Genomic DNA, 17,410 nt, shown 5'->3' on the forward strand with positions numbered 1-17,410 from the left:
TTTTCATGTTATAGTAATTGGGAGAGTACTATACATATATTTATTTATATATATATATATATATATATATATATATATATATATATATATATATATATATATATATATATATATATATATATACACATAAATATATGTATAGTACTTTAGGCCACCACTAGCCTTGGCCTTCCAGTCCCAGTCATTTTCCATTTAAGTTAGTTTACTTTTTAAAAAGCACCCTAACAGCCATTCAGAACACCCTAGCAACTGCCCAGCAACACCCTAGCAACCATCCAGAACATCCTAAAAACTGTCCAGCAGCCACCTAGAAAACATCCAGAGCATCCTAAAAGCTGCCCAGTAACACCCTAGGAGCTACCTAACAACCATTCAGAACACCCTAGCAACTGCCTAGCAACACCATAGCAACCACTTTGCAACCACCCAGAGCATCCTAGTAACCACCCAGAACACACTAGTAAGTGCATAGCAATGCAATAACAAACTATCCAGAATTCACTAACAACCACATAGCAACACCTTAGCAACCAGACAGAACAACCTCATAACTGCATAGCAACACCCTGGCTACCACCCAGAATTCCCTAGCAACTGCATAGCCAAACCCTAACATCCACATAGCAATCGATCTTTCTGGGAGACTATCTGAGAGCCAACATAAAATTTGTCTTGACAAACCTTTTAATCTAGTTTAATTTAGAACAATAATTTCTATCATCACAATCTCACAAACCCCTTACAGTCCTGTTCAGGGGTTTGCACGCTTCTTCTTTCTTTTTAACCATTAATTGTATTAAATGCTCTCATCCTATGTTTGTGATTCTTCAGGCTCCACTCTTCCCCGTGTGCTGCCTCTCTGTGCCCCGTCCCGTGTGGAGGCTCTGTTCCCTCACTCCACAGACTCCTCAGAGGGAGAGAAGGGAGGAGACAGAGGAGGAGCTTCATGTCTGCTGTCCTTCCTGCCTGGAGACACTCTTTCCCTGCTGATCAGCGAACCCAGAGACGGCTGGCACTACGGCCAGAACGAGAGAACTGGACGGTATCTGATCATCAGTCATCAGTTAATAGGACAATAAAACATTAGCTATGCTTCATATGTGTGCGTATTTATGGTGCAGGACTAAATCATTATTTATGTGTGTCATTCTATCAGCAATATAGCCTGTTATTGCTTTGTAATGACTTGGCATAAACTGAGTGCATTTCATTTCAATTGGTGTGAACATAGTTTTCCTTAATCAGCAATAATGTTCAGTATTTCCATTTCATTTAGTACTAACAGGTATTAACTAACTAACGTATCCAGCTCAGAAATCTCAAGATATTTAGATGCTGATGATCTAAACTCTCCTTCACAGAAAAGGCTGGTTTCCCTTCTCCTACACACAGCCTTATCCAAACACTCCCGGACAAGATGTCAGGTCTGAAGGGAAAACAAATCCCCATACATATTCAAATAATCAGCCTATTGACATATAATTTTCTTAATGCATTCCCATAATTCCCCTCTTTTTCTCTTTGTCTCTCATCATCCAGTCCTCCGCCCCTGTCTAAGGTGAACAGCACAAGCATGGGGCAGTTGGACAGGCTTCCTCCCGCTGGTCAGCCGCAGCAGGTCAGTCCTGACTCAGAGGACGAGAGGAGCATCATATCTCAGCGTGTCAGCACCTTCAGACCACGACCCTACAGCATGATGAACCCTGACACTGGAAGGATGAGCCCACGACTGCGTCTGAAGGACAGGGTCAGAAAACACACCATCATCATGACTGTCTCTTCTGACTGTATTGCTACATAAGGCAAGACACTGCATGCCAATAGGGTAAAAAATGATAACTAATAGTTAGCACCATACTTTAATCACAGTACATTAAAGGGTTAGTTCACCCAGAAATGAAAATTATCCTATGATTTACTCACCCTCAAGCAATCTATATGACTTTCTTTTTTTTTTTTCAGATGAACACAAATGGAGTTATATATAATATCCTAATTATTGTTAATATGTAATTCATTTTTTCAGGAGCTCATTGCTTTTACCTTCAATTAAATTGCTATCATTGCTAACCATGATTGTAAATTAATTTCCTAAATTATTACATTATTAGCTAAGTGCATTCTCCAAATTGTAATGTTGACATTCTCTGTAAAGCTGCTTTGAAAATATACAGTGGGTACGGAAAGTATTCAGACCCCCTTAATGTTTTCACTCTTTGTTATATTGCAGCCATTTGCTTAAATCATTTAAGTTCATTTTTTTTTCCTCATTAATGTACACACAGCACCCCTTATTGACAGAAAAACACAGAATTGTTGACATTTTTGCAGATTTATTAAAAAAGAAAAACTGAAATTTTTTGAAAAATTTAAAGGTGCTCTAAGTGATCCTGGGCGGATGTAACTTCCTGTAAGTGTTGTCAAACAAAACAGAGGCTAGCTAGACCCTCCCTCCTCCTCCTCCTCCTCCTCCTCCTCTCCGTGCTTCCTGAAACAGTCATGAACGAGCATTTAAAATCATTCTTGTCGGTTATTGGCTGGAGCGTGTTTATGTTTTGTGGTCCAGGCTGCACCACTTTGTTTTTATTGCCGTTTTTGGAGCTTGTGGCGACTACAGAGACCGCGTTTTTTTACAGTGTGTTCAGGGGACAGGCATCTAGCGGATAGTGAGGAGATGTTTGCTTTATGTGACAAAAAATGTTTTGGCCTAAAAACGCGTGACATCACTTAGAGCAGCTGAATATTAAAAAATATCCTGCCTTTTCCAAGCTTTATAATGGTAGTGAATGGGGAGTGAGATTTTAAGCCCAAAAAAGCACATCCACATGGCTCCAGGGGGTTAAAGCGATGCGTTTTTGTAAGAAAAATATCCATATTTAAAACTTTATAAACTGTAATAACTGGCTTCCGGCACTGGCCATACGCATCGAGGTCTGGCGGAAGTGTGATCTCTGACCCGACGCATATTGATGAACATGGAAGCACAGAGGATAGAGCAAAACGAAACACCGGTCATTAATTAGAAGTCTAAAACGAGAATTTTTAAAGAGAAATATCAGAGGAGCTTGAGTTTGTTACCCAGCCATATTTGTTTGAACCACGAAAATCCCTTTAAGACATTTTTTTTTCATATCACATGCTTTCTGAAGTGTTATGCCTATATATTCAAATGAGACATTACCTAATTAAATATGCACTAAATATGCGCCATCTCCAAAAAGCCAAGCCAATGTTGATTCTTGTTTTATTACGGCCTCTGTCGCTTTCTCTTTTTGCCAGCAGGCTCTCCTCTGGTCTGAGTTTGTTTAAAACAGGTGATTACCCAGAGGTTGGAGATTTTGCTGCTCCATGTCAACCTTCCTAGCTCGTTGTGACAACTAAACTATGCCACTCCCACATGCATCAAATTAGCCGGAGTAATATTTCTCTAATTACATATATGACGAGACACACACAGGCGAATGGTGTATGTACGCAATTTCCATTGAAAATCATCTGGTCAGCTCTAAAAAATAAACAGTAATAACAGGCTTACCATAGTGATCCAGGGTAAGACAAAACCACATTTTGAAAGAAGGATTGATGTTAAATTGATAAAAAAGTTACAGTGTACCTTTAAATGTTAATATGGATGTTTCTTTCCACTAGTCACAAAGAAGAAATGTTTATCATCAGAATAGGTGTTTTTGCTTATAGTTTATTGCCTTAAAGGGGCCCTACTATGCAAAATTCACTTTTACATGGTGTTTGAACATAAATGTGAGTTGGCAGTGTGTATACACAACCAGCCTATAGTGATAAAAAAAATCACCCACTCCTTTTTTCTAATCACCATAAATCAGAACAAACCGTTCACAGATTCTGTACAAAGTGACATCACTTTGTACAGGCCCCGCCCACGACTGTTGACAGACTCTGCCATATTAGCATAGACCCCGCCCTGAGCAAGTTGCACACTGTCCGCCGTTGTCTCGATGCCACAGCAGCTGTAGCGACATGAATGTCTAGTAAGCGATTGAGGTGTTTTGAAGTTGGATGTAAGAGTGAACATAACAGTCTTCATTTACTCCTGACATCTGAGCCACTGAAGACGCAGTGGATTATTTTTGAAGGGAATGATTTCGGTCCCTGCTGTTTATGTTCACAGACATAACCGACTGTGTTTGTGAACTTTTTTATGTGTGTTTGACAGTTTAAACACAATAAAACATGAAAGAGAAGTTAGTTTAAAACTCACAGGATGTGCCGTCTGACAGCCAGCTTTCTGTGCATGTGCTTCAGATGTGTGAGCTCAGAAAATGATAAATTAGAAGTTTAAACTGATATAGCTTTAAACGCAAGCAGATTATAAACTTTCATGATGATAATCATGATAATCAAGAAGATAATCAAAACTGAACAGATGTTTTGTTAGTATTTGGCAGAGTATCTGATGCAGACAGGAGCTGTTGAAGGAAGCACTTTCCTGGAAAGGGGGAGGGGAGCAGCAGCTCATTTGCATTTAAAGACAAATGCCCAAAAACTGCATATTTTTGCATGCACTCAAAAATGGGTATTTACAACATGGTTTAATAAATGATCTGTGAGGTATTTTGAGCCGAAACATTCTGGGGACACCTGAGACTTATATTACATCTTGAAAAAAGGGCCATAATAGGTCTCATTTAAGATTATTCCTATTTAAGATTATTCCCAGTTTTCTCATTGTAGATGTTTATTTCTAAATCATGCTAGGATTTCAAATAAATTGGCATATATTCTTCTGACACTGTTTTTCATGTTCCTCAGATGTCCAGTGATTTCACCTCTCCACCTCCATCACCCACCAGGTACAGCTAGTCACGTCTGTTTAGAAGATCATGTTAAGATGCTCCATGTCTGATGGGTTAGTTGATTTAAACTTTACCTCTTCACAGGATCAATCCGTTTGCCCACATTCGACTCAGGAAGACGGTGACCAATGATCGCTCCGCCCCACTAATACAGTAGAGCCCTTGATTGACAACCAGAGATGCTGACTGTAATAAGGCCACTAATGCTTAACGCCATAATGCAGTGCCTCTATTGAAACACATTTAGACGATAACCAATAGAATTACAGCGCAGAAAAATGTATTAAGATAAATTAGCATTCAGTACATCATATGTATATTATTATATATGTATTACATTATCAGAAAATGAAATATTTCAAGGGGTTTTTATGTATTTCAGATGAGTGCACATGGAATAGAGTGAGGAAAATCTTACCTATAACATTTAATTTCATATTATGGACATATTACTGTGATGCATGATGTGAAACGTAGTAAATTACAAAATGAAAATGATCACTTATGTCAGAGTAGAGGTGTCCAGTGTAGTCACATGAAATATTTTAGATTTACTTGAAGATTTGGTATTCAAATGTCTTATTATCTTCATTTTTAAAGGAATAGTTCATCCAAATGTAAATTCTGTCATTATTTACTCACTGTCATGTGCTATATTTTTTTTCTTTATCTGGGAAACACAAAAGGAGAATTTCTGAAGAATTTTTACAGTTCTTTGTACAATATTATTGCAATATTATTGTACATTATTTTGGGGTGAATTATTTCTTTAACTGAGTGTACTTCCCACATGATATGATACGATAGTTTCTCAGAAAACCTTTGAAGTTTTCTATATAATAAGTTTTTTATAATAACGACAAGGCATCCTGGATCTTTCTAGAAGTAGGTGTGCAGGCTGTTGGAGTCAAAGGAAGCAATAAATTGAATGGAAAATGAAGTATAATTACAGAAGGGCTTTGAAAGAGTTGGAAAGGATTTTGGAAGAGCGTTGTGTTTGTGAAAGTCTCTCAGCTCTTGTCTCTTGTCCCCCCTTCCATCTGTCTTATGTATTTTGTTAAAGCCCAAATCTCGCTAACTAAAGCTTGTAGTCATGAGTTGCAGCAGATTGTAGGTGAGGGATTTGAAGGCTAAGAGAGAGAATGCTGTGTGCAGAGAGAAGATCTGAAGATGTGAAAGAAAGGTCTGGAAAGTGTAGACGTGCGGGAGGATGTGACCGTGGTGAAGTGCTGTAGCTGTAGGTTGTTGAATTTTTAAAAAAGACATGAAAAACTCTCGTCCTTCCCTATATTTTTGCCATCATTTTGGGACAGAGGAAATGTCTATGTCCAGTGGTTTGAAATTAACCTAAAAAAATATGAGTCAGTTACTTTTGAGTTTGTGTTTTGAGTAAATTGTTTCTGAACTGACCTTGGTCATGGTAGCGCCATATTTAATTTTTGACAGGAATGAAAATGAGGCTGCAAAATTACGTTCAATGGATTGTACTGTTGTTTAACAACATAAATTGTTCAGCTGGTGAAACTTCTTACTGAGAAAAAGAAAAAAAACCCTCCACAACTTTAAATGTGAGTTGTGAAAATGACGTGAACTAGGAAGTTTATAGCATTGTGCCATTGAAAAGACTGTATGGATATCCCTCACAACGTTGTTAAATTCAATATGGCGTCTAACCTTACTAAGGTCTGTTAGAGTGAAACCAATATAACTAATTACTGATGATAACTGTTCATCAACATTTTTTTTTTTTTGTCAACTCCAGGGTCAGTTTGTTCTGATACCTTCTTTTATTAACTTTTTCTATTATAATGATATCTTAAATTGAATAATGTAAAAAAGGTTAACCTTATGTATGTAAATATAACTGTCTACTGTAATACAGTGAGGTCCAAAAGTCTGAGAATATTGAATTATTTAATACAAATGTTTTCTTAATGTATCAGCATAACAATTTCAGTAAGATGAATTGAAAAATGATCATAGATTAAATATTTGATGCACTAAAACCTGATGATCACGTTCTTCAGCATGATTTGAGATGATACAAAAATCTGACCGTCTGAGTCACATGATCAACGACACTCGTTTACGCTTCAGTGATCTGGAAATAGTGCACAATCTGGAATGCCATATTCATTTCCTAGAACGTATTTCTGAGTTGAAATGAAAAGCGTCTCAGGTTACATGGTCTCAGACTCAGAGTTGGGGAAAGTTACTTTAAAAGTAATGCATTACTTAGTTACTTTTTATAGAATGTAATCTGTAAAGTTACTTTTGCATTGCTTTTCTCGCCTGGGCTGGGCTTGCTTGTTTGTTTTTTAATAACAAAAAAAGTTATATTTTTGGCAAATGTAAAGGCCCTTTCACACCAAAAGTGAAATGAATAAGCCTCAGGCTGAAGGAAATGCAAAGTCAGTCAGTAAATTGGAAAAAGTAACTTGAGTTACTTATTTGAAAAAGTAACTCATATTTTATTGTACATTTAAAAATAATGCATTACTTAATCTAGTTACTTAAACTGATTACGTAACTTGCTACGCCCGACACTGCTCAGACTTTTGGACTCCACTGTATGTTAGCCTGTATTAGTTTGTAATTTTAATTTCCAAACTGACGTAATCGCGGTTGAGCAGGTTTGATCCCTGCTGACATTGTACTTTTATTAAATATCCCAGAGACTCCTGCTACTGAACACTGGCATTTAAAGCAGGACTTTACTGTACAAGTCAGTCTGGCTGCTTTGCTGTACTATTTTGATGATTATTTTATGCTTATGTGGTATGAAGACACCTGACACACTTTCCCTAATGTTTTTGGCTCAGGATTCAGTCTCTATGGATCAGTCATATATTTTGGACTCTTGAATGTTTTAACATCATGATAACTCTATAGACTTTTTTTTTCTTCTTCTTCTTTTTTTGAAATGTACTTCAATAAACAAAGTTAATCTCTGTGGCTTTAAGTGTTTCATTCTCTATATACAAAGTGAAAAGCCAAATAAGCATTTCAAAATTGTAGCAGTACACCACATATGGCAAGTCTATTTTGTAAAGACTAAAATATTAATAAAAAACCCTCAAGATAATTAAATAAAGAGCTTTTATTGAGAGGAATCCATCTAGTGAGAGAGAAGTGAAGGAGGGTTTGGACTGTACAGGATTCTGAAGGACTTTTCACAGGTTTTTCAGCCACTCCAGGCTTCTCCCCTGCGGGTCACACGGGTGCGCTGGGACGTCTGGCATGTTTCCATCATCTCGAACCGGGACTGAAGAAAGTCAAACAATGATGATGAGACTTTAAACTAGCTAACGGCATATGCATGTTGAAATACCATATCTGAAATTTTAGTTCCCCTATTGAATCAACACCCAAATAACCCTGATCTGAACTATTTACACACTGTGTAAGAATAATATACCTGGGTAATTAAATGGAATAGCTTTGTTCATCATTCCTGTGTACTTCGTGAGAGGGCTCACAGCCGGCAGAATGCAAGCTGAGTGAAACAAAATATTTAATTAGATTCGTAAAGCAGGAAGATGAACACTCATAATGCGATCGTATACATTGATCTCACACTCACCCAGCAGTCCGAGTCCACAGGAAACTGTGATCACAGGCTCTTTATTCCAAGCATTCTTCAAAAACCTGCCGACTAAAGAAAGAAAGACAGTACTGTCAATGCACAGATCTGCCAGTGCAGACAAACCCGGGACGAACCGGTGTGCTTATTTGGTTGTGTTGTTTAATGGCATTTGATTACAGGGCATGATGACTTCCATGGCACAGTAATGGTATTATATGATAATACTGTGATATTTAATATACATTAGCAGTCAAACACTTGGAATAATTATGTTTTTTTGAAAGAAGTCTCTTCTGCTTACCAAGGCTGCATTATTTGATTGAAAACACAGCAAAACAGTAATATTGTGAAATATTATTACACTGTACAATTCAAAACATTTGGGGTCAAAGATTTTTTTTTTTTTTAAAGGAAGTGAATACTTGCAAGAACGCATTAAATTGATCAAAAGTGACACTAAAAGATATTTATAATGTTACAAAAAATTTGCTTCAAATAAATCTTGTCCTTTTAAACTTTCTATTCATCAAAGTATCCTGAAAAATAACATTTATCAAAGTTTCCACAAAAATATGAAGAAGCACAGCTGTTTTAAATTTTAATATTTCACAGTATTATTGTTTTACTGTATTTTTGATCAAATAACTGCAGCCTTGATGAGCAGAAGAGATTTTTGACCGGTAGTGTACAAACCACAGACAGCAGTGCTGAATAACTGCCATATATTTTAAGAACAGAAAACAAAAAATACTGTGTTAGATATTTTGTTAGGTTTCTAAAGGCGTCAGAGGTGCACAACAGATATAAGATCTCATATTCATAGTAATCATTGTATTTATGTTTAAAGCACAGGAAAGAAAACCACAGCTAGTATGAGACCAAGGTCATTCTCGTATTCGCACATTATACACTCATTGTTTTTTACTACACGATTATTTTATAATACCTCTCACCAACTCCTAATTGATTCTGTTATTGTACAATACGATCGGACTGAACTACAATAAAACATGTCATGTTTCAAGCGGCTAACACAGAAAATATACTTACTCCCCGCCATGTTTGCTTCTGTAGTCCTTTGCTTCAGGCATCATGGGAATTGTAGTTTAAGAACAAATGCTGGCGACGCATTCGCTCTGGATTGGCTCAACGGCCAATGACGTACTTAAAACGCGACTTATGTTAGATCGCGTTGTTTTGATAGCTGTAAGTTAGATGAAAATGAAGATTTTTACTTTTATTTTCTTATATAAAATAGGCTAATACGTGTTTTAGTTGGATGCATAGATTGAATTATATGTAGACTGAACTCATGAGGAGTAGCTACAAAAGACAGCTTCACTATTTACAATAAACCGACATCATGTGTGGCTCTTTACTACATCACTAACTACAGGTGAGTACAGAGCTGAATCTAATCCAAATCATTAAAACTGTTAAAAACAGAACAGTTTTTAGTCATGTAAATTATCTTAGTTTATTCACAAGCTTACCATACTGCAGAACAGAAACGACCCATGTGAGGTCATAGATTGAGCAGTAAGATTATTTCCATCAATATCTGTAATGTAAGTGTACAAACTGAATATTGGGTGAAAGGTGCGCTGAGCACTCTTACTGAATGCATGATTCATTTCCATCTGTTGAGCAACACAGAGACAAAGCATCATTCTGTCTGTTCGTGTGCTTCAGATGATGGAGGATTTCTCAGGTCTCGCTTTACCTCCACTGTTTGGGGGTCACATTCTGGAAGCGGAGCTGGAGACGGGCGGAGTGGAGCTGGGCCCCAGCGGCAGTGAGCTCCTGGATAATGATGGGCCCCCTTCCGGCTCCGGACAGGATGGGGAAGACGAGAGGAGGGAGCTGGACAAAAGGAAGTATCAAGCTCTCAGCAAGAGGTGCAAAGAGATTGAACAGGTGAACTGTTTCTGCATTTGTCCTGAACTGTGGTATAGAGCAGGGGTTTCAAACTCTGGGGTATTTATTAATCTAATAAATAAATTAGATTAAAATAAACAAATGAAGAAAAATATGAAATTAAAAAAGGTAGATATTTATCTGTTAGATTAAATTAGATTACAATAAAAAAGATTGATTTATATGAATACAAATTAGATTAAAATTAAATAAATAAATAGTAATGGTAATGGATTTCTCATTTTTGGCTGATCTATCCATTTATGTTTAAGGCTTCTTGACTAAAAGTCATATGAACCCATTTTCAGGTAAATGAGAAGATTTTGGGACGCCTTCACCAAGTCCAAAGACTGACACGCCGACTGAGGAAAGAAAGGAGGTACATGTGCTTTGTTTTACAAAGAAACACTAGTGATGGTTATTAATTATTCTTGAGTTTGCCATGAATATGGCGTTAAATGATAAATAAATACAGTACTGGCCAAAAGTGATGTCTGGAGGGGATATGTATTGTAAGTTTGATTAAACCATCAAATATGAAAATAATTTATGTATTTCAAGTAGTTTAAATAAGATAGGAGAACAAAACATGGTTCATGGTACTGTAAATAAGAAACATTAGTGCATATTACTAAAAGCTTGAACGGAATAAAAATAATAACTAAGGTTTTGAGTTGGTTGATTGATCAAATTATTTTTCTCTAACTTCAGCAATGATTTTTATTCAAACACTTCATGAAAATCATTCACAAATAAAAATTTCCAAAATAAAGTGGCAAGAATTAAAAGGCATTTATCACAAATACAAAAGGCCATGAGTCCAGTATAAATTCAGCCCAACAATGGCTAGTGCTGATTATATCCAGAAATACATTTATATTCTGCATTTAACATTTCAGGTATTTTTAACTAATGCTGTGAAGTATACCCTGTCATTTGATACATTAGTGTCATAATAACACAATATAACATAGTGTAACATCTGCACATGTGTGCTCAGGTTCCTCATGAAGACTCTGGACTCGTATGGAGATGATTACAGGACGGCTCAGCTCACCATCCCACTAGAGGTGAGGAATGACTGATGATCCACAAAAACTTCTTTAACATAGAGCTGTTCACACCCAATTCTGATTCCGCTTTTAAATCTGATTTATTTGAAAGTAATTCAACTCTTTGTTCTCTAACACTGTAGTTCAAATCAGTGGCTGATGACACACTAAACATGCTTCATGTGTTCAAACAGGATGAAGGAAAGGCTTTAGATCCTGCTCTCGCTGGTGATGAAGATTGCTCTTCTCCAGCGTTCCCTCATCAGTCAGCAGGAGGACCCAAGAAAAAGAGGCACCGGGTTCCAAAGGACAGAGAGAGAGACGCACAGGTATGAAGGACCAGAGGACTTCTCTTTAATAGAAACCTGAGACAGGCAGCCTTTACTGCTCCCACATTACAGTTCAGAGGTTTGAGGTCGGTAAGATGTTTTTGAATGAAGTCTCTTCTGCTCTTCAGGGCTGCATTTGATTGATCAAAAATACAGTAAAAGCAGTAATATTGTGAAATAATATTTCAATTAAAAATAACAATCTATTTAAATGTATAATTTATTCCTGTGATCAAAGCTGAATTTTGTGTCACATGATCCTTCAGAAATCATTCAGATATGATGATTTGCTGCTCAAGAAACATTTCTGATTATCATATCATTATAAATTATTACTGAAAACAGTTACGCTGCTTCACATTTTTGTGTAAACAGTGATGTTATTTTTCAGGATTCTTTGATGAATAGAAAGTTTAAACAAACAGAATTGATTTAATCTTTTGTAACATTATCAATTTAATGCATCCTTGCTGAATATAAAAGGGTTAGTTCACCCAAAAATGTAAATAATGTCATTTATTACTCACACTCATGTTGTTTCACACCCGTAAGACCTTCGTTAATCTTCAGAACACAAATTAAGATATTTTAGTTGAAATCCGATGGCTCAGTGAGGCCTCCATAGGGAGCAATGACACTTCCTCTCTCAGGATCCATAAAGGTACTAAAAACATATTTAAATCAGTTCATGTGAGTACAGTGGTTCAATATTAATATTATAAAGCGATGAGAATACTTTTGGTGTGCCAAAAAAACAAAATAACTTATTTAGTGATGGCCGATTTCACAACACTGCTTCAGGAAGATTCGGAGCGTTATGAATCTTTTGCGTCAAACTGCTGAAATCATGTGACTTTGGTGCTCTGAACCTCTGATTCGACACAAAAGATTCATAACGCTCTGAAGGAAATGTCTTTGCTGGCCTCACTGAACCATCAGATTTCAACAAAAATATCTTAATTTGTTTTCTGAAGAGTAACGAAGGTCTTTCAGGTGTGAAACGGCATGAGGGTGAGTAAATAATTAATTTTATTTTTGGGTGAACTAACCCTTTAAATATGTTATATAAAAATCATCATCCTCCTGACTACAAACATTTCAATGGTAGTGTATGCAGGTAATATTGCACACTACAAAGTGTCACTTTAAAAAGTGGACATACATCCCAATAACTCTTTTTAAAACATCACACCTCTTCTCAAGACACATGGTTCGAGGAACCACTTGAGCACAAATGCTGCAGAACCCACAACCTCAACTATGATCAGTAGTGATAGTGACGCTTGCCTGAGCAAAAACATTATAGTGACAATATTAAGATGCGTGTCGTTTTATTTTTCCCCAACAGATGGAGTCGGAGCAGCCGGTCATGACGGAGGGTCAATTCACAGGATTCCCCAGTCCAAGTTCACTCTCTCACTGATCCCAGAGCTGAAGCTGAAACATGATCCTGATTCATCATCTCAAACTCCTCTAAACCTGCACACAAGTTTTTTGATAAAACGTTTTGTTCATTTCCCACAATTTTTACTTTTTTCCCTCTCAGAATTGAGAGATACAAACTTGGAATTACAAGTCAATATCCAAATGGCAAGATGTAAACTCAAAATTGCGAGAAAAACGTCAATTGTGTGAACCTTTTTTTTTTATTCCGTGGCAGAATCAAGCTTCCACACGTTTGAGCTCCGTCCTTGACATTGATCTTTTGTAATGATCACAAAGACATGAACATTGTGACAGATGTTTTTTACGGTTTAATAAACAGCTGCAGCTTTTGACACAAAATGAACTTCAAATTGATAAAATGAGGAAGACGTATACAACAGCTGTCCTTCAGTCTATCTGTGTTTGCCGTATCTGTTAAAGCGCCGATACAGGAAGCTGATCCTCTTGTCCAGGGTGTGCTTGTCCTCCGTCATCATCCTGTCTCCTACCATCCGCTTCTTTCTGATGAGACGCTGAAGCTCGTTTCCGCTGAAGCCTCTGAGCCACACGGGTCCTTTGATCAAGTCTTTTGGGTGGGCTTTAAAATCACCTGCAGTCAAACACAGTCAGCACAGCGTTAGATGACCGTCTGTGATTACAATACCAGAGCTTTTCAAAATGGTGGTCCATGGAAAGTGTGATTATATATATTATATAAACAGGTAAGAATAAGATTAAAGGGTTTGTGACATGGATTTTTAAAAATTATTTTAATATGTTCCTTGAGGTTCACTTATGTTAATAAAGTTTTTTGCACAAAACAAACATGTGTACTTGTGGAACATGTGGAAAAATGATTTTTACACAAAAACATGCAGAAAAATTGTTATTTTCAAACTTTCAAAAATTCTAACACATGACATAAGTGTTTTGAAAACATCTATATGAAACCATTTACAGAAAAAGCTTTATGAAATTATTTACTATGGTTTGTGATGCAGCTGCTGTCAGATCCTATACAGTTGTTTGCTAAAGTTTCTTTGCAATCTCTCCATTACACTGTGCCTCCCTCACTGTCGTCAAATGCTCCGAACAAACAAAATAAACTATCTAATTGTTTCAGACTCCTGGATCCTTCTAAAATCTGAAGAGAGACACAAACAAAGCTGTTTAAACTGGACGAGGCGAAGTTAATGTTCATTCACTCTTCCATTTGTCCTGTTGTTGGCAGACTCATGCACATGGAGTATATCAGAAACCGAACGTGCATCTGTATCCAGTGTAGATAGCGTCAGTAATTATAATGGGTTCTGTTTGCTTTTGATGCGACACGATGATCACATCCAGTGTAGGCAAGTGTCAGCCATTAAGTGACTGAATGCCAGTGGGCGGGGCCTATGGTACGAGGATGTATAACTATTCAAAAGCACGACGACGAATGCATGATGTTGACAAGAGAGCAGACACTGTTGCGTGAACACGCGTTGGAGATTAATGTTCTGTAAATAAAATGGTAAACTATGTTTTTTTTTGCACAAAGCACTCGCGTCGCTTCACAAAGCTGAGGTTAAACCACTGGAGTCACATGGATTACTTTTATGATATCTCTACTACCTTTCTGAGGCTTAGAAATGATACTTGTGTAGGCTGTCAATGGAGGGAGAGAAAGCGTTCAGATTTCTTGAAAAACATCTTCATTTGTTTTCCGAAGATGAACGAAAGTTTCACGGGTTTGACATGACGTGAATGACAGAATTTTCATTTTTTGGGTGAACTATCCCTTAAAGGTATGAAACTTGCAGGATGTTTTAATGGTAAAAAGACCTTTTACATGTCAAAAGATCAAAGCAAATATGATTTCTCACGTCATGACACCTTTGAAGGGGAGGGGGGTATAATGCGATTTCATGCATTCTGACTTATTTACACTGTTAAGAAATTTCATTCTCATGCTAAACATGGCCAAAGTTTCAAGACACGAGTTGGACGTATGATGGAGTATTTCTGTGCCAAATACACTCCTTCTGGTTTTGGAAAGTTTTTTCGAGTATGGCCCTGTATCATGTAATAAAGGCACGCCTCCAGGAGCTCGACTTTTTTCGGAAAGACTAGTTTATGTATCTTTTATAAATATGATAAAACTAAAGACTTTTCGGAGACAGGAGGGATCCAATACTACTCTATATGTATAATACTCGAGATTTACATGAGATTGGCGGAAACTATGTGTGTTATGTACCCTCTAAACTAAGTAAATAAAAAAAATGTATTGAAAAAATAAAACACTGATTAAAATAAATAAATCTGCATTACAGCACAGTAATATACAGAGTTGAAAAAAAAAAACATTTTCCAAATATTTTTGCACATGTTTATAATATTAATTTTCACAGTATAAATTTGGTCTCCATACAAGAAAATATATAGCTGCCTTTTAAATTTTAGGATGGGGGTCCCTCAAATCAAGGATGATCATATTTGTGTTTAAAAGATAAAAGAATGTTGGTAAAAAAACAGTTGATGGGCCCCATTGATTTCCATAGTATTTTTGTTTGCTTGTTTCCATACTATGGAAGTTACCCATATTATTATATCTTTTTTGAAACTCATACGGGATTGGAACAATTTGAGGGCGAGTAAATGGTGACCGAATTTTCATTTTTGAAGCTATCCCTTTAGGGGAATGCAGGACTTTAATGCAGGTATATGTTTAAGTCACTCACCCAATATCCCAATGTTGTCATAGACTCCAAACATGCTTCTCTTCTCAGTCCATCGATCCACCTCTTTCAGTTTGGGAATGGCGTGCATTCGTATTCTAGCACAAATGCCTGTGTGATACAGGACACACATCATGCTACTCATATTAAACACATCAAAGCAGAGGAAAATATAAAAATGAAGGAAGAATCCACACACCTGTGCTGAAGTGTCTCGCGCAGAAGGTCACCGCGCTACTCATCAGTCCTCCAAACACAGACATACTGCAAAACCATTTACAATGCAGATTTACTCTCAAGCCATCAAGCATTACATCTACTAAAAACTTGATAAATGTGTTCATAAATCTCTTCTAATCATGACCTTCAGTCTCGAGCACAGTGACATTAGATGTAACGTTAGTCGCGTGCTCAACACAACTGCGTCTTTTACCTTCAGCGAATCCGCGTTGATAGTTAGAAAGTGTTTCAAACCACAGTTGAATGCAAAATATTTTAATACTTCTGAAATCCTCAAGGTAAATCTAGCGATACCGGTGTGTTATCCATGTGTACATACTACCATAGCAGCCAGGCAGCCATTACACGTTTTTCAGAATAAAGGTCTGTTTGTTATTACTGGTCTATGTTTCAAATTAAAAGTCCAGGTTCTTGTCTAGGAGAATTACCACAGACGTAATAATGAGTTTGATTTTATGTGAATTCTACTTCCTATAAGATTACCTCCAAGTTTCTATAATATTACCTCCACTAACGAGCGTCAGAAAATCTGTTATTATGATCATTATTATTATGATATGTATTTAACATTAAAATTGGTTAGAATCTTTCAAAGGCAATATTCTTAGTGGCATTTTCCTCTTTAATCTCCCTTGAATTACAGTTTTTATAGTGTCCGTTTTTGAAGTGAGTGGATTTTCAAGTTTAAAATACTGAGGGGAAAAAGTTGATTAACAATATCTATACAGCCTACAATTTATTTCTAAAATCTAAATAGAATTGTCTTTAAGAAAATATTTATGTCTGCATAATTCTGTTAACTATGTTACCAACTAATGACTGTTTAACCTGATGAAGAAAATAACATATGCCTGGCACTGAAATTATCAAGAGTCAAAACGGTGAAATTGCCAACCAAGTTACCCTGTAGGGTCTTGGATGCATTAGATATTTTTTCTTAATCATTGTGTAGGCTATGTGTGTGTGTGTGTGTGTGTGTGTGTGTGTGTGTGAAAATATGAAAATGCAGAATGTTTTCTGTAAGGATTGTGACTGGAGCTAATTTAATTTAGAAAGCATATTGTTTTTGTACTTTTTTAGCTGATGTTAAATGTACAATTATAGAATGAGCCAATACAAATCATCTGATTTTTTTTTTTCATCTGACCCCCTTCTGGTCTATGACGAATTGCATGCGCAAATGCGCCGGCGCGCGCTGCATTATTGCTTTATTATAGCTTAAAGGTGCTCTAAGTGATGTCACGTGTTTTTAGGCCAAAACATTTTTTGTCACATACAGCAATCATCTCCTCACTATCCGCTAGCTGCC

The 17,410-nt window shown here is 36.7% G+C and overlaps 4 protein-coding genes across 6 annotated transcripts in view; 2 read left to right on the forward strand and 2 right to left on the reverse strand.

The window, feature by feature from the left end:
* Positions 1-7,715, forward strand: part of zgc:158689 (uncharacterized protein LOC791177 homolog) — a 34,056-nt gene extending 26,341 nt beyond the window's left edge. Inside the window, exons 11-15 of one of the 2 annotated variants that reach the window (XR_010895714.1) lie at positions 832-1,042; positions 1,362-1,424; positions 1,540-1,825; positions 4,789-4,829; positions 4,917-5,011. Coding sequence is in view for 1 of the 2 variants with exons in the window: in XM_067392057.1 (XP_067248158.1) it covers positions 832-1,042; positions 1,362-1,424; positions 1,540-1,747; positions 4,789-4,829; positions 4,917-4,989 (596 nt within the window). In the remaining variant the exon portion in view is untranslated. Of the gene's footprint in view, positions 1-831; positions 1,043-1,361; positions 1,425-1,539; positions 1,826-4,788; positions 4,830-4,916 lie in introns of both variants that reach the window. The other variant, XM_067392057.1, reaches the window with a different exon arrangement.
* A 220-nt stretch (positions 7,716-7,935) lies between these two features.
* Positions 7,936-10,206, reverse strand: ndufa3 (NADH:ubiquinone oxidoreductase subunit A3). Of its 2 annotated transcripts, XM_067392095.1 has the most exons (5): positions 10,142-10,206; positions 10,037-10,058; positions 8,416-8,487; positions 8,251-8,328; positions 7,936-8,097 (listed from the first exon to the last, which is right to left on the reverse strand). In XM_067392095.1, exons 2-5 carry the CDS (start codon positions 10,056-10,058, stop codon positions 8,006-8,008), a joined length of 264 nt encoding a protein of 87 aa, XP_067248196.1. In that variant the 5' UTR covers positions 10,142-10,206; the 3' UTR covers positions 7,936-8,005. The 2 variants fall into 2 exon arrangements, with proteins under 2 accessions (XP_067248196.1, XP_067248206.1); XM_067392105.1 differs by lacking the exons at positions 10,037-10,058; positions 10,142-10,206 and adding an exon at positions 9,469-9,610.
* On the forward strand, positions 9,675-13,201 carry tfpt (TCF3 (E2A) fusion partner). Its single transcript, XM_067392067.1, has 6 exons — positions 9,675-9,814; positions 10,111-10,335; positions 10,644-10,714; positions 11,336-11,405; positions 11,582-11,716; positions 13,065-13,201. Exons 2-6 carry the CDS (start codon positions 10,111-10,113, stop codon positions 13,137-13,139), a joined length of 576 nt encoding a protein of 191 aa, XP_067248168.1. The 5' UTR covers positions 9,675-9,814; the 3' UTR covers positions 13,140-13,201.
* A 16-nt stretch (positions 13,202-13,217) lies between these two features.
* On the reverse strand, positions 13,218-16,450 carry mrpl51 (mitochondrial ribosomal protein L51). The gene is made up of 4 exons (XM_067392080.1): positions 16,295-16,450; positions 16,061-16,125; positions 15,865-15,972; positions 13,218-13,751 (listed from the first exon to the last, which is right to left on the reverse strand). The coding sequence occupies exons 2-4, from the start codon at positions 16,122-16,124 to the stop codon at positions 13,555-13,557; spliced, it is 369 nt and encodes a 122-aa protein (XP_067248181.1). The 5' UTR covers position 16,125; positions 16,295-16,450; the 3' UTR covers positions 13,218-13,554.
* Positions 16,451-17,410: the final 960 nt, after the last annotated feature.

This window comes from Chanodichthys erythropterus, chromosome 2, assembly GCF_024489055.1.
Source record: "Chanodichthys erythropterus isolate Z2021 chromosome 2, ASM2448905v1, whole genome shotgun sequence".
Taxonomy (NCBI): Eukaryota; Metazoa; Chordata; class Actinopteri; order Cypriniformes; family Xenocyprididae; genus Chanodichthys; species Chanodichthys erythropterus.